This window comes from Hemicordylus capensis, chromosome 3 (genome assembly GCF_027244095.1).
Source record: "Hemicordylus capensis ecotype Gifberg chromosome 3, rHemCap1.1.pri, whole genome shotgun sequence".
Lineage (NCBI taxonomy): Eukaryota > Metazoa > Chordata > Lepidosauria > Squamata > Cordylidae > Hemicordylus > Hemicordylus capensis.
Genome location: NC_069659.1, coordinates 247,802,964 through 247,819,418, shown reverse-complemented (window position 1 = coordinate 247,819,418; position 16,455 = coordinate 247,802,964). Strand labels below are relative to the sequence as shown.

General features: G+C 48.7%; 1 protein-coding gene across 2 annotated transcripts in view; it reads left to right on the top strand.

Moving 5' to 3' along the window:
* BTAF1 (B-TFIID TATA-box binding protein associated factor 1) overlaps positions 1–16,455 on the top strand; it is a 113,775-nt gene that overhangs the window by 86,776 nt on the left and 10,544 nt on the right. For both annotated transcript variants that reach the window (XM_053308218.1, XM_053308219.1), the window contains exon 26: positions 6,071–6,223. In XM_053308218.1, coding sequence (XP_053164193.1) covers positions 6,071–6,223 — 153 coding nt within the window. The remainder of the gene's footprint in view (positions 1–6,070; positions 6,224–16,455) is intronic.

The following is a 16,455-nucleotide window of genomic DNA, read 5'->3' as shown; positions in this document are numbered from 1 at the left end:
GGGAAGCTGATGCCGCCACACTGCCGCTGGATGCGGGTCGCTCGGGGGGAGGCGCACCACCGCCACCCTCCTGGTCTTTTCTGGTCCTAATGACCTTCTCCTCCCTAACTTTCTGGACCAGGAGGTCCCTCCACCCGGGCAAGTCGCCGCACTCACCACATTGCCCTTGATGGTTGGGTCGCAGAGACAAGCGAGGACATACTCCTCCCTGCTACCGAACTCACCAACAAGCCACTTGGCCACCCCAGACTTCAGCCTTCCAGCCAGAGCATGATCCTCTGGCGTAGTCAGAGAAGTCTGGAGTTCACCCATCAGCTTCTCGAGACCCAGAGCTGTGGGCAGCACCTGACTCAAGGGAGTGGTGTCGGCACACAAGCCCTTCATGGCAAGCTGGAAGGGCTCGAGTGCTGACACTGCCTCAGACATCTGCTTCCACTCTGCATTCGAGAGGTTGCAGACAGCCAAGGACTCGTCCCTCACCAGGGCGCCAAAGGCTCTCTCCTGCTCCAGCAGGTGCTGGAAAAGGAGGAAGGTGGAGTTCCACTACGTCTCTACATACGTTGGGATGAGATGGTGGGGAAGCCCGAGGTCGGCCTGCTTCTTGCGAAGCAGGCACCTGGACTTCTCACTGTGGTGGAAATGGCTGGCCAGCTTGCGAGCCTTCTCGACAAGCGTGGCCGTGACAGCAGAAGCAGCAGCTGCACCTTGCGGGGGAGGTGGGGCTGGTCCACCTTGGATGCCTTCAGCTCCCTAAGGCCGAGGGCATCCCTGACAGCCAAATGGAGCGTGTGTGCCATATACCGTATGTTCACACAGCCCATGACTATCTCGACAGCAGCGGTAACATTGGAGCCATTGTCTGTGACAATGAAGCCCCGGGAGAGGTGTGGACACCCGCCAATTCACTCCTCTATCTAGCGTCCAAGTACGGCCGCCACTTCGTCCATGGTGTGCCTCGTGTCCATGGTCTCCACATGCAGAATGGCCCACCTGTGCCGTAGTGCAGCGGGAGACATGCTGGAGCCAGAAGCAGCGCCCACGAACGTCCCCACTCTCTCTGGCCCCACCAGTGGGCAGTGAGGGCCAGGAAAGCAGCGTGCATTCCACTGACACGGGTCCAGAGGTCTATCATGAAATGCACGCTGGTGCCAGCCGAGGCTGCACTCAGCCTAGCTGACTCAAGCTTCCTGCACCAGTGGTACAGGGAGGGGACCGCGTTTCAGCTGAATGTGGTCCTTGAGGGGATCTTGTAGTCAGGAGCAAGGTATTGGAGAATCCTGCGGAAGCCCGAGTTCTCGACCACCTGGAACGGCTTGTCATCAGTGGAGATAATCTCCCCTATGAGGCTGGTGAGGTGATGATGGTCCACATGAACAGTACGCTTGCTGCCCGACACCTGCGTCCACCGCTGGACTGGCAGTGTAGTCTGTTTTTTAGCTGGCACAGGCAGACTGCCCTTGTTCACCCTAGTGGCAGGAGCACGGGGTGCACTAGTGCTGCAAGCGGGGCCAAGGAGAGCTGGGTGATGATGATCCATGTGTCTCCATATGTGTGTCGTACCCGGCCACTTGGGATCCTTGCCCCGACTGACCTGCTCCCTGCAGTGGACACAGTGGGCATGGTTTGGGGCATTTTCAGGCACCTCAAAATGCTGCCAGACACTGCTGCTCTTGGAGGCCTCCTGTGCCCTGGGCACCATCTTTGGCCTCTTGCTCCTGGGTGACTGCAGTTTTGCGGGGCGTCGCCCACTGCTGCCACCCAACCCCCTTCCACCCTGCATGGAGGAGGAAGGGCCCAGCTCCACTGGCAGAGGAGAGGCAGGCCTCTCCACTACCTCAGCAGACCCTTCCTCATCAGAGCCAGAGTGGGAGGACCCACCACTGGTCCCTGACACAACTCCCCGGGCTTCATGAGGGGGGCCCTATTGAGTGACAAAATAATAGGGGGAAGGGCCCCAAGAGGGAGGGAGAATCTGGCTGCATCGCTGGCAGCCGTAACATTCTCCCTGCCCTCTGCCTGCTCCCCCACACCACCAGTCTCCTCCACCACCACTGGTGCACCAGCACCTGGCACCAAGGGACCCGCCACAGCCCTAGTGCCTCAGCCGGCACCAGCAGCAGGCTGGGAAAAGTCCAGCCTGTGTACAAACCCCTCAGCTGGGGCAAAGAATTCCTCAATGGGGAGGACTGGGGTATCATTAGGCTCGTCCCTGTGTCCTCTCCCTCTCTGCCCCACAGCTGCAGTCACAGCCCGCCCCCAGCCTCTCCCACCTCTGCCTGGCAACCTTATGCGAGGCCTGCCCTGAACACGGCGCTCGTGTCGCACAGACATAGTAAAGGTGGTGGTAAACTTAAGGAGAAAGGCCGGAAAGGGGCGAAAAACATAGTTTTAGAGAAGGGGGGGGGGAATGCCAATTAATTGAGGGAGGGATTTTTTTAAAGAAAAAAAGCCAATTGGGGGGGGGAAGGGAAGACTTTTAGTAGGGGGGAGGCCAATTGAGGGGAGAGGAGGGGAGGGGGACCTTTTAGTTTGGGTGGAAAAAGCCAATTGGGGAGGGGTGAAAATTTAAAGGGTGGGCCTGGGTGACACAGGCAGTTACCCTAACCAGGTGGAGGAGTCGGGGGGACAAGCTTTGGGGGGAGAGAATTGGGGGGGTTAATAACACGGAGCACCTACCGTGGAGGGATGGAGTCAAAGCTTGGGGAACCTAAAAATCAAACAAAACCCTTCTTTAGTGAAAACTGAAGTTTTAAATTTCTGGGGGTAACAATTTATTTGCTAAGCCTAGCCTATTTTAAATGACCCCTTTAACAAAACCCACCCACTCCATCCAAAACAAGCAATACAATAAAGCAATCAACAATAACAATAGCCTGGAGGGGAACCTGCAAAAAAAAAAAAAAAGAAACTACCTGCAAAAGAAACAACAATTTCTGCAAGCAAACAACACAATACATCACAAAATATCCCTCTCCACACCCAAATGCATTGCAAAATAAATGAGGCCGTATTTAAAACTACCAACTAGGGTTGGGGACAACAAAAGGTACACATGGACACACTCACCCCTCTTCTTCCGGTCCTTCTGCCGCACACTGCTGGTCAGAGACAGAAACCAGCAACCGACCACTGGGCTGGCACACAGACAGGGCGGCACAGGCAGCCGGGGTGGTCAAGGGTGAGGGGCATCATGAGCCACTACTTGTGACTCACCCACCACCAAGCAGCGACAAATAAAATCAAATACTTTGAAAAAAATATTTAAAGGATAGCAGGTGCTGGCTGCTGCTGTGGGAATGGAAGGAAGAAAAGGAGGAAGAGAGAGAAGACAGGAAGAGAGACCAGAAAGAGCAGACAGAGAGCGAAGAAGAAGAGCAGGAATTAAAGAGAGAAAGAGTGTGTGTGAGAGAAGGGGGGGAGGTGAGGGGGGGAATCTAGCTGGGAGAGGGGAGATGGCAGGAGGAAGGGGCAGCAGCAGCAGGCCCAAGGGGCAGAGGGGGGGGATGAGTGGGGGGATCTAGCTGGGAGGGGGGAGACGGCAGGAGGAAGGGGGCAGCAGCAGCAGGCCCAAGGAGCACAGGGTGTGTGTGAATGGGGGGAATCTAGCTGGGAGGGGGAATGTCAGGAGGGAGGGGGCAGCAGGCCCAAGGGGCACAGAGAGGGGGGTGATTGGGGGAATCTAGCTGGGAGGGGGGATAGCAAGAGGGAGGGGGCAGCAGGCACAAGGGGCACAGAGAGAGGGGGGTGAGTGGGGGGAATCTGGATGGGAGGGGGATATGGCAGGGCACGAGGAAGGGGGCATCAGGCCCAAGGGGCACAAAATCAACAACAACACACAGCAGGAATGAACAGCAATACCAGCAAACAATAATAACTCTTCAATAATAATAATAATAATAATAAGAAATCAAGCAGAACCAACCCAGCAGCACAGCACACAGATTATTATTTTTTAAAATCCAAAGCCAGGCAGGCACAGAGGAGGGGGGACAGTAGGGGTGAGTGGGGGGATCTAGCTGGGAGGGGGAGATGGCAGGAGGAAGGGGACAGCAGGCCCAAGGGACACGGGGGGCGGTGAGTGGGAGAAAACTGAATGGGAGTGGGAGATTGGCAGGGCAGGAGGAAGGAGGCACCAGGCCCAAGGAGCACAAAATCAACTACAATACACACCAGGAATGAACAGCAGTACTAGCAAACAATAACAACTCTTCAATAATAATAAGAAATCAAGCAAAACCAACCCAGCAGCACAGTGCACACATTTTTTAAAAAAAAAACCAAACCCAAAATCCAAACAAGTGAAGCCACCAGGCAGGCACAGAGGAGGGGGGGCAGTGGGGGGGGGATCTGGATGGGAGGGGGAGGGGAATGGCAGGAGGAAGGGGACACCAGGCCCAGAAGGGGCACACAAAAATCAATAATTAAATCTACAAAGCATTAAACAACAATTAACAGCAAACAGTAATCAATAAAAATAAACCCAGCCGAACAAAAATCAATCAAATCCAAACAGAGAGGGAGGGGGTTCTAGAAGGGCAGAGGCAGGAGGAGGTCAGCGGAGGACCAGGCTGGGCTGCAGGGCCTAGGCCCCGGGTCAGCCAGGGACTGGCCTGGGATGCGATCCAGGGAATTGGATGGGAATGGGATGGATGCAGGGAGGGATGCAGGAACAACAATCAAAAGAACACACTAAACAAAAAACAAAATCAAAGCAAAAATAAATCAGCAAACACAGGAAAAGAGATGAACGAGAAGAGAGGCAGGGTAAAATGAAATCAATGCAGATGGATGGGGTGGGGGTTTGAAGGGCCAAGGCCTAGGGCCTTGGCCAAATGAAGGAGAGAGAGAGACAACAACAATAAAAGATGGGAAAAGAAGGTGTAAAAAGTAAATTTATGGGAAGAGAGCTGGTCTTGTGGTAGCAAGCATGACTTGTCCCCTTAAGCTAAGCAGGATCCACCCTGGTTGCATATGAAAGGGAGACTAGTAGTGTGAGCGCTGTAAGATATTCCCCTTAAGGGATGGAACCGCTCTGGGAAGAGCATCTAGGCTCCAAGTTCCTTCCCTGGCATCTCCAAGATAGGGCTGAGAGAGATTCCTGCCTGCAACCTTGGAGAAGCCGCTGGCAGTCTGTGTAGACAATACTGAGTGAGATGGACCTATGGTCTGATTCAGTATATGGCAGCTTCCTATGTTCCTAAATCACAGAGGAGGACACAGCACAGGACATACACAGGGCAGAGATAAGGCAAGAGGGACAAAAGAAAGAGCAGGAGGACACAGTGAAGGACTCACACACACCAGTAGCTCAAGCTCACGAGCACATACGGTCCAGATGCTGCCACAACTGCAGCCAAAGAGAATTTTCCAGGCCAGAGCCTTGGCTTAAATAGGTTTGAAACTCCCTCCTTTGGGAGCCCCCACCTTTGCACTCCCCCCCCCCACCGCCGGCCAACAGGGTGCCAGCTCTCAAACAATGGCACAGTCAACAGCCTAGGAGAGTGCAAGACTCATTCTGGCCAATCAAAGGATCAACAGCCCAGCCAATGCAAAGTCTGCAGATAGGCTCACAAAATGGAGGACAGAAGGGAGCAAACGTAAACAATGGTACTCAAAATGGAGGCCAGACACAGCACACAGCAGAAACAGACCCTAGGCACTCTATACCACATTTGAACCGGTTCGATATCAGACCAGAAGGGCAAAACCAGAGCCCTATCTGGTCCGAGTTTGAATCTTTGAACTGAACCAGTTCGAGCTTGAACCAGTCTGCACATCCCTAGCGGTTTATAAATGTAATAAATAAATAATAAATAAATCTAGGGAAATATCCATCAATATGTAAGCCTGCATTTCACTGAGATTTACCATTTTCCCTATAATGGTGGTTTTACACTGCTGCTTCACATTTAGTGACATTTTACAATTATGTGATTTTGGTATTTTTGTTTAGTAGAAGATTAGTACTTGGCATAGTTTGATATAGGTGAATAAAAAGAATCTGCTAGGTAATCCTGGATTTTATTTCTTTTCTTAAGTAAATATGCAAGGAACTTTTGTCTTGATTCAGGCTGGCATTCCAGACCCGCCAAATATGTCTGAAGACTTAATCAAAATTAAAGCCAAGGAGCGCCACTTTCTGGAACAATTATTGGATGGGAAAAAACTAGAAAACTATAAAATCCCAGTGCCAATTAAAGCAGAACTCAGAAAATACCAACAGGTGAGTTCTTAAGGAAAGTTCTGATACTTTATGACTGTCTTTAAGATTTATGATTTATGTAACTTGTGTAACATGTTATGAAAACTTGTTTATGTTAAAGATGTATCCCCTGCTTTTTGATCTAAAACATCCCCAATGCTGCTTACAGTAACTTTTACAATAAAAATGGTGCTGTTGGGATAGTTAAGAGAGATGCTGCAACTGAAGCCACTGACTACTCTGCCTAGGGACTTGTGGCAAGCCCCTAGAAGGAGCCACCTCCAGGACTGTGCTGTTAGTCAGAACCAGTTGATATACATTGACTGGGATGGGCCTCTCATCACACAAGCCCAGGTGGTTTGTGGGTCCTTCAGGTTTCTGATCTTCTATGCATTACTTCCAGTCAAAATTTCATAAAGACATGAAGATAAACCTGTTTTTAAAAACTTATCAAAAGTAATAGATGCTACAGGCCTACCAAAGATTTGAGTGTGTGCAGTTACAGTGAGGGAAATAAGTATTTGATCCCCTGCTGATTTTGTCCATTTGCCCTCTGACACAGAAATGACCAGGCTATAATTGGAATGGTAGGTTTATTGTAGCTGTGAGACACAGAATAACAACAAACAAACCCTCAAAAGCCCAGTGCCCAAAAGTCAGCGATGGATTTGCATTGTAGTGAGGGAAATAAGTATTCGATCCCCTATCAACCAGCAAGATTTCAGGCTCCCAGGTGTCTTTTCACTATATGCAGGTAATGAGCTGAGATGAGGAACACCCTCTGTAAGGGAGTGCTCCTAATCCCAGCTTGTTACAGTACCTGTATAAAAGACACCTGTCCATAGAAGCAAGCAATCACTCAGCTTCCAAACTCACCACCATGCTCAAGACCAAAGAGCTGTCGAAGGATGTCAGGGACAAGGTTGTAGACCTGCACAAGGCTGGACTGGGCTACAAGACTATCGCCAAGCAGCTTGGTGAGAAGGTGACTACAGTTGCCACGATAACTCGCAAATGGAAGAAACAAAATAACTGTCAATCTCCCTCGGTCTGGGGCTCCATGCAAGATCTCACCTCGTGGAGTTGCAATGATCATGAGAACGGTGACAAAGCAGCCCAGAACTACACAGGGGGAACTTGTCAATGATCTCAGGGCAGCTGGAACCATAGTCACCAAGAAAACAATTGGTAACACACTACGCTGTGAAGGACTGAAATCTTGCAGTGCCCGCAAGGTCCCCCTGCTCAAGGCAGCACATGTACAGGCCCGTCTGCAGTTTGCCAATGCACATCTGAATGATCCAGAGGAGAACTGGGCGAAAGTGTTGTGGTCAGATGAGACCAAAATCGAGCTCTTTGGCATCAACTCAACTCGCCGTGTGTGGAGGAGGAGGAATGCTGCCTATGAGCCCAAGAACACCATCCCCACCGTCAAACATGGAGGTGGACACATTATGCTTTGGGGGTGTTTTTCTGCTAAGGGGACAGGACACCTTCACCGCATCGAAGGGACTATGGACGGGACCATGTACCGTCAGATCTTGGGTGAGCACCTCCTTCCCTCAGCCAGGGCATTGAGAATGGGTCGTGGATGGGTATTCCAGCATGACAGTGACCCAAAACACACAGCCAAGGCAACAAAGGAGTGGCTCAAGAAGAAGCACATGAAGGTCCTGGAGTGGCCCAGCCAGTCTCCAGCCCTTAATCCCATAGAAAATCTGTGGAGGGAGCTGAAGGTTCGGGTTGCCAAACATCAGCTTCGAAACCTTTCTGACTTGGAGAGGATCTGCAAAGAGGAGTGGGACAACATTCCTCCTGGGTTGTGTGCAAACCTGGTGGCCATCTACAAGAAACGTCTGATCTCTGTGATTGCCAACAAGGGTTTTGCCACCAAGTACTAAGACATCTTTTGTGAAGGGATCGAATACTTATTTCCCTCACTACAATGCAAATCCATCGCTGACTTTTGGGCACTGGGCTTTTGAGGGTTTGTTTGTTGTTATTCTGTGTCTCACAGCTACAATAAACCTACCATTCCAATTATAGCCTGGTCATTTCTGTGTCAGAGGGCAAACGGACAAAATCAGCAGGGGATCAAATACTTATTTCCCTCACTGTAGATATTGAAATTGAAATGATCTCTCCTTTTAAAAAAAGCTAATTTCACTGGCTAACATCCTAATGTTGCGCTTGCACAAGGAAGTTGTGCAAATGCATTCCTCAATGTCAGGAGCTTGCATTCCAGACTAATGTTGCACTAGCATAATGCTGTTGTGATAACTTGTTGCACAAGGAAAAGAATGTCTGTTTGAGATTAGTTCTTGTGCTAGCAGAAGATGTTGAAAAGTTGTGCAACACTCGTTGAGCTTGATTGAACCACCAGGCCCCAATAAAGACAAGACACGTATAGTTGAATGAACTAGGGCCACTTTTATTAATTTAGATAACACAAATCCTACAGCAAAGCATGACAATTCAGAGTGCAGTTAACCCAACTAAGGGTCAGTCTCATAAGGAGGACCACCCAACCCCGAGTGACAGACTAGGTGTTAGTTCCACCCAGATGGAATCCGAACATCATAACATCCATGGGGTGAATCCTCACTGAGGGGATGTTAGGCAGCTCCACCTACCCAGGCTGTAAAACTCTTGAGTAGTGGGTGCTGGCCTGCCCCTGAGCGGGGCGGATCCCAACCCAAGGGCCGCAAAACCTGCAAGGGCTGTTCCTCGGCTTGCCTAACATACCTTAAATGTTCCTCCAGTCAAACACCAATTAATACACTTAAACTAACCTGCACTCATCGGCAAGTGACCAATCAAAAGGTGACAACCCTAAATCAGTTTCAGTGAGAAGTAGGCGAAAAAAAGGCTACACCAAGGCCAATCAGGTGTGACCCAAAAAATTCCTACTTGGCCCCAAACAGTGTCTGGACTTCCCTCACTAAAATGGATGGGAGGGAGGGCTGCTCAGTCAAAGCAGCTGAGAAGGAGCATCTTAAAATGTCACTCAGCATCTGATTGGCTGGTCTGTGTCACATGACGAACTCCAACATGGTGGCCTCCCTGCTTGCCTCAAGGGGGCCCGAGAGCACAACCCCTCCTCATGAGTCATGTTAGCTTTGCATGAGTCTGGCAGGGAACTGCATTGTTGCTCAAGACTGTTGGAGAAGATCTGCTTTTAGCAGTTTCAAAGCATCAGGGAACACCACAATTTCACACAGCTCTGCCACCACTGGTTTAATTTCTGCCTCTGATCCACAAATCTGAGTGTTACTCTTTTTATGCAGTGCAGTAGAGCTAACATTAAGGGGTTGGAGTTCTGATTGAGAATGAATACCAAACGTTTACTCCTTGTAGAATCCTTTGCTTGTAAGAGAAAAAACAGGTTGCTCACCTGTAACTTTTGATCTGGTAGTGATCCGTTGCAATCATAAGAGGGGTTCTGTGCCTGCGCGGGACCATTCAGGCAGAATTGACTAGCTCCTCAAAGCGCTTAGCCCCATCCCTTACAGGTGGTGCATTCCTCAGTTTGGGCAGGCTCGTGTTTTCTCCTCAGTTCCTGGAGGACCAACACTGGAATCCAAATGTCTTATGGAAGCAGTGTACATTTCTACAACGTAAGTAGTGTCTCTTTTTCTCTCTCTGCAAATATACATATTGTCACTTCGCATACTGCAGCGGGGCTGGCAGGAGGGTCTTATGACTGCAACAGATCACTGCCAGATCAAAAGTTACAGGTGGGCAACCTGTTACCTGGATCATGATCCGTTGCACTCATAAGACTGGGTGACTAATGAGCTGATAGTCTGGAGGCTGGCGTAGTATGCTAAGACAAAACCCTTTTCAGCACACCCCTCCCAAAATTGGCCTAAGCTACAGAGCGAAGATCCAAGGCATAATGCTTGGCAAAGGTATGCTCAGAGGACCAGGTTGCTGCACTGCAGATGTCTCTGAGCTTGATTCCTGCCATATGGACAGCAGAAGTAGCATAAGCCCTAGTAGAATGAGCCCATATGGTTTTAGGAGGGTCCACTATTTGGTGCTTATAAGCCAGAAATATCATCTCCATGATCTAGTGGAAGAGTCTCTGTCTTGATAACTGGTAGCCTTTTACTTTACATTTGTAACTTACAAAAAGCCTTTTTGTCTTTCTGTAGGGCTTGGTCTGTTTCAAGTAGAAGAGGAGAGCACATCTCAGATCCAGGGAATGCAACGAGCACTTGAGAGCCATTGTGGGGTTCTGGAAGAAGGTAGGTAAGATGATGTCACTATTAATAAGAAAGTCTGTGACCACTTTAGGCCTGAATTCAGGGTCCAAGCGAAGCAACGCCTTGTTATGATGAAATTTAGCATAGGGGACATCTATTTGAAGAGCATTTAGTTTGCTGACACAGCAAGCCGACATTATGGCTAATAAAAAGGCCATTTTCAACATTACCAACTTAGGAGGTGCCATAGCCATGGGCTCGAATGGAGGGTCCTTCAGGGCTGATAGGACAAGGGATAGACTCCATTGATCAGTGGGCCGCCGGATAGGCGAGTAAAGATTGTTTAACCCCTTAAGGATCCTTTTTGAGTCCAGATGAGAGAAGACAGTTTTCCCATCCCATCTGGGATGGCAAGCAGAAATAGCTGCCAGGTGAACCTTGATGGAAACATTGGCCAGGTTACAGTTCTTCAGAGATGTGAGGTAAAGCAGGACCTCCCAGGAGATAGCTTATGAGACAGGAAGCCATGTTCCTGAGCATAAAGTCTGAACCGTTTCCACTTGCTGTTGTAGTTGACATGAGTGGATTTCTTTCTGTCATTGAGGAGGATGTCCTTCAGGAGCCTTTCTTCCACGCAGTTAAGTTCAGAGTCCTTAGGTCAGAATGGCAGAGCTTTCCATTTTCTTGCAGGAGAAGATCCTTGCGTTGAGGCAGATGCCTTTGGTGACCTTTTGACAGTCTGAGTGCTTACTGAAACCATGGCTGTTGGGGCCACCATGGAGTAATCAAGATTTAGTTTGCAGATTCCTGAAGGACTTTCGCTAGAACTCTGTGCATCAGAGGGTAAGGCAGAAAAATATATAGAAACCTTCAACCCCAGTTGAACTGGAAATCATCCCTTCTGGAGCCGTGGCCGATACCAGACCTCAAGCAGTACTGGGGGCACTTTCTGTTCACAAGCGTAGCAAACACATCAATCTCTGGAGTACCCCAGGTCCGGAACAATGAGTGGAGGTATTGGAGACTGACCTATTCATGTTGCTGCAGATAAAGTGAGGACCTGTTGAGATGGTCCGCCAAAGTGTTGTCCATTCCTTTGATGTGAATCGCAACCAGGCCTATCTGTTGTGTTATGGCCTAGTTCCAAATTTGCAGACTGAGCATGCAAAGGGAGCGGGAGACCGTCCCTCCTTGATGATCTAAATAGTTGATCGCCATAGTATTGTCCAGGCTGACTTGAACAAGCTTGCTTGTTAAGGATGGCTGGAAGGATTTGAGAGCCTGAAACACTGCCAGAAGCCCTAAGAAGTTGATATGCATCTGGCATTGGCTCGATGACCACAGACCTTGAGCTTGAAGATCCCTGCAATGGGCTCCTCAGCCCCATAAGGATGCTTCTATCATCAACGAGGCAGAAGGTTGGGGTACCCAGAAGGGGACTCCAGAAAGCAAGTGGTTCTGTTTTGTCCACAATTGTAGGGGCACAAGGATTGGAGATGGAATTAAGAGCATCTGTGCATTGTCCACATTCAGATGAAATACAGAAACTAAAACTGAACACACCGGAGACATAGTTTGGCGAAGTGCACAGTGGAGTTGCACATCGCCATCAGGCCCAGCAGTTTCTGAACTTCATGGGCTTTCTGTCTGAGTTGCATAATGAAGGAAGTCATTAGCACCTTGATGTGGAGGAAGCATTCCTCCAGTAGAAATGCATGTTGCAACCATGCATCAAGGACTGCCCCTATGTAGTCTATGTGCTTGACAGGTTCCAGTCTGGACTTTGTCCAATTGACCTGAATGCCCAGATCCTCGATTAAACTCGGGACCGTTGAGACTTTCAAAGTTAACTCAACTTTTTGTCTTCCTGCCAGTAGCCAATCGTCGAGGTACAGAAAATTGGTTAGGCTCTGTGCTCGAAGGTGAGCCACATTGGCAGCCACACATTTCGTAAATACATGGGGTGCCATCACCAGTCCAAACAGCAGGACATTGTACTGGTAGACTTGGTGACCCACTGTAAACCTTAGAAATTGTCTGTGGCTGGGTTGGATTCCTGTGTGGAAGTATTCATCCTGGAGATCCAACATTGTGAACCATTCCTCCCCGTGAAGAAGAGGAAGGATGCTCTGCAATGTTACCATGCAAAATTTGCGCACGTCCACATTACTGTTCAGCCACTGCAGGTCCATGATTGGTCTTATTCCCCTGTATCATTTGGGGACCCAGAAATAGCGGGAGTAAAGGAGCAGCCGTAGTGGTTGACCGGGCCCTTTCTCGCTGCTGCCAGCACCATGGCCGCTCGTTCCCCTCAGGCCACTGACAGACCCAGGCCTGTCCCTTACCCTTCCTTCTTTCTCCTCCATTCACTCTTCCCCCTGTCTTGCTTCCCTCCTTCTCTCTCTCTCTCCCCCTTCCTGAGTTAACAGAACTTGTTCATTTTGTTTCCTCATCTAATTCAAACAACGACAGCCTCTTTCCTCCCTCACGACCCCTCTCTTCGCCCACTATCATTGTATATAGATATAGATTCCTCTCCTCTACAATCAAGAACATCTTCTGACCAGTAACAGCTGTACTGTAACTGACCTTAACCATCACAGGTTCCTCCTCCCTATCTGCATATGGAATCCCCACTGCCCAGTCACCATGGTGCCACAGGCTCCTCCTTCCTATCTGCATATGGAATCGCCACTGCCCAATCACCACAGTGCTTCTGCTCGTGAACTCACGTGAGATCTGCCACGCAAGGGATTAGCCACGGGTATGCCTTATAGAACTATATATATGGATGGATTCTCCAGATGCTTGGAGATTGGGGCAGAAGTTTGTAGAGTTTGTCAAGCAGATTTAGCTGCCTTCGATATAACTGGCAACATGGGAAAGTGAACAGGCTGGGTTGAGGCAGTGGAACTAAAGAATTTGTATACTGGATCTTGCATGTCTAGAGTTTGCTTTTTTAGTTCTAGTCCAAGTGTCGTTGCCATTTCAGAGATTTGTTGATGGTATGAATGCATTTCTTCATTTGGCGAGATGTTATCGGAGAGTACCACTTTGAGAGGCGGATCATCAGGATGGTCAGATGAACACAAAAGTTGAGGATGTAGATTAATCAGATTCATAGTCTTCTGTCAGATCACACGTCGTGGTTTAGAAGGGACAGGAACTTTCTTCTTAGACACCGTTTGAGTGGTGGAGGAAGTTCTGTCAAGGATTATAGTCTGCATAGGCTGGCTCTTTTGAGGTTGAGGTTGAGGAACCTCCATGGTCTGAGTGGAGATGCAAGAAAGTAAGACAGGATGCTTCAGTACCATGTCAAACTCAAAAATTGGAGGGATAATCTGCATTGATATCAAAGTTACCCCAAACTGTCTAGTCACAAAATGGAAGAGCTGAAAGGCAGAAGAAGTCAAAGTGCCTGGCATCTTCGGTATCGAAAAAGTCATGCTGTCGTCCTCAGCATCGAGACTGTGGCTCAAAAAGCCATAGAAGGTCCAGCTCGAAGGTGTACTTTTGCTAGAGCCTAGCAAGTTTAATAGTGGCTGGGCATCACCCGGTCCCAAACTGGCTTCCATGTCATCGACATTGATGCTGAAGGAAACCAGTGAGGGACACATAGTCTGTAGAATCAGATGGAGTCAGGTGAAGGCAATTGTATCGGTGTTGTGGCTGGTGAGAAAGAATGTTCTCGACACCGGGTAGATAATGATGTTGTAAGTACTGCTCTTGATGTCGAGGTAGATGTTGATGCTTGGCGATGGACGATCCAGGACCATGACTTCTGGGGTCGCAGGGCAAGTTCAAGGTGTCATCAACACCAATTGGAGCGTAGTTGGGGAAGGAGTGGCTTGGTATGTGGTGGAAGCTTCCTCAGTGGTAGCCTGTGTACTCTTATCCCGATGTTGCTTGTGCAGTGGTGCCTCTCCAGCATTGGAGTCCTGATGCCAGGACTTATGCCTTTTACAATGGGAAGAATCTGTAGGCGGCTTTGGCACTTTAAATGTCTCATTAGAAGCTGCCGCAGAAGCTCGGGTTGAGGATTTAGACTGTGGTGGCAGTCCCCGACTTCAGTTTCAGTATCATAACCAGTGTCAACTTCGACACCATACACAATGTCAAGGGAACAGGATCATCAATTGGAGATCTTGGCATTGGGGTGCTAGGGTGGAGCACTTCATCGTAAAGTGCAGCTCTCAGCCTTAGCACTCTGTTTTTTCTCATTTGATGAGAGAAAGTTAAACAAATTTTATGTTGTGTTCTTCCCCCAAACAAAGCAAACACAAATCATGATCATCTGCTGACTGGAGTTTAGCATTGCAGTGAACACAGTGTTTGGAAGTCTTTTTCTTATACCTGACTGGGAAATAAGGGGGAAAAATACTCAAGTGTGAATGAAAAGCCACTCCCCACCCCCTTAGCTGAATCAGCAGTGATATCGTGCGATCAGGGGGTGGAATTGCGGGCTCGTCCCGAGAGGCAGGCACGCAGACCTCCATTTATGTCCCCCGTCACATTTTGTGTACGGACCAGTCGCAGCTCAGGAGCACCTGCATAAGCAGCCAGCTCTGTCTGTCCTTTCTTAGTTGCTGTGCTGGCAGGCATCCTCCCACCCATCCCTTGACTCAGTAGGGAATATTCCGGTCGCCTTTTGGGGCCAAGTAGGATTTTTTGGGTCTCAGCTGATTGGCTATGTTTGGGGGCATTTTTTCACCTGCTTCTCACTGACTTTGTTAAGGTTGGCACAGGGAGAGCCAGCGTGGTGTAGTGGTTAGAATGCTGGACAAGGACCGGGGAGACCTGAGTTCAAATCCCCATTTAGCCATGAAACTAGCTGGGTGACTCTGGACCAGTCACTTCTCTCTCAGCCTAACCTACTTCACAGGGTTGTTGTGAAAGAGAAACTTAAGTATGTAGTATATCGCTCTGGGCTCCTTGGAGGAAGAGCGGGACATAAACGTAAAATAATAATAATAATATTTGTAATATAAATAATATTACACCTTTGTAAAGAAGCAGATGAAACAGTGGACCACCTAATCAGCTCTTGTAAAAAGATCGCACAGACTGACTACAAACAAAGGCATGACAAGGTAGCAGGGATGATACACTGGAACATCTGCAAAAAATACAAGCTACCAAAGATTGGTGGGACCATAAAATTGAAAAAGTTGTAGAAAATGAAGATGCAAAAATATTATGGGACTTCCAACTACAAACTGACAAACATCTGCCACACAATACACCAGATACACCAATGAAAAACAAGTCAAAATAATCGACACAGCAATACCAGGGGATAGCAGAATAGAAGAAAAAGAAATAGAAAAAATCACAAAATACAAAAGATCTACAAATTGAAATTGAAAGGCTGTGGCAGAAGAAGACCAAAATAATCCCAGTGGTAATTGGCACCCTAGGTGCAATTCCAAAACAACTTGAAGAGCACCTCAACACCATAGGGGCCACAGAAATCACCGTCAATTACAAAAAGCAACATTACTGGGAACAGCCTATATTCTGCGACGATATCTATAATAACAGCAACAACATTGATAATAAAATTCAGCCATCCCAGGTCCTTGGGAAGGACTCGATGACTGGATAAAACAAACCAGTCAGTAACACCTGTCTGTGTAAACAACAACAACATCATAATAATAATAATATTTGGACACTTTGCAGTTGAGTGTGGGTCAGGGTAGGTTAATTTGCAATGGTGTTGGGCTGGAGGGCCGTTATGGAGAGTGGGAATACGGAGGAAGGCTTGGTGATCTCACGACTCTCGGTCTGGATCTGCTCTCACTCGGACGTATGCTAGTGAATGCTGCTCAGTGCCTCGCAACCTGGGTTGAAGTGGGCTGGCATGCATCCCCTCGTCGGGGGTAACCTTGTGGTAGAGAGGAGGTTCAGACCAGTTCTGAGCTGAATCAAATTGTTCGTCCTCCTGTGGGCATACCTCCTATGAGATTGACCCACATAGGGGATACCTGCACTTTAGTTCAATTCCTCATTGCAGGTTTGTGATTATTTAATAAAGTGGCCCTA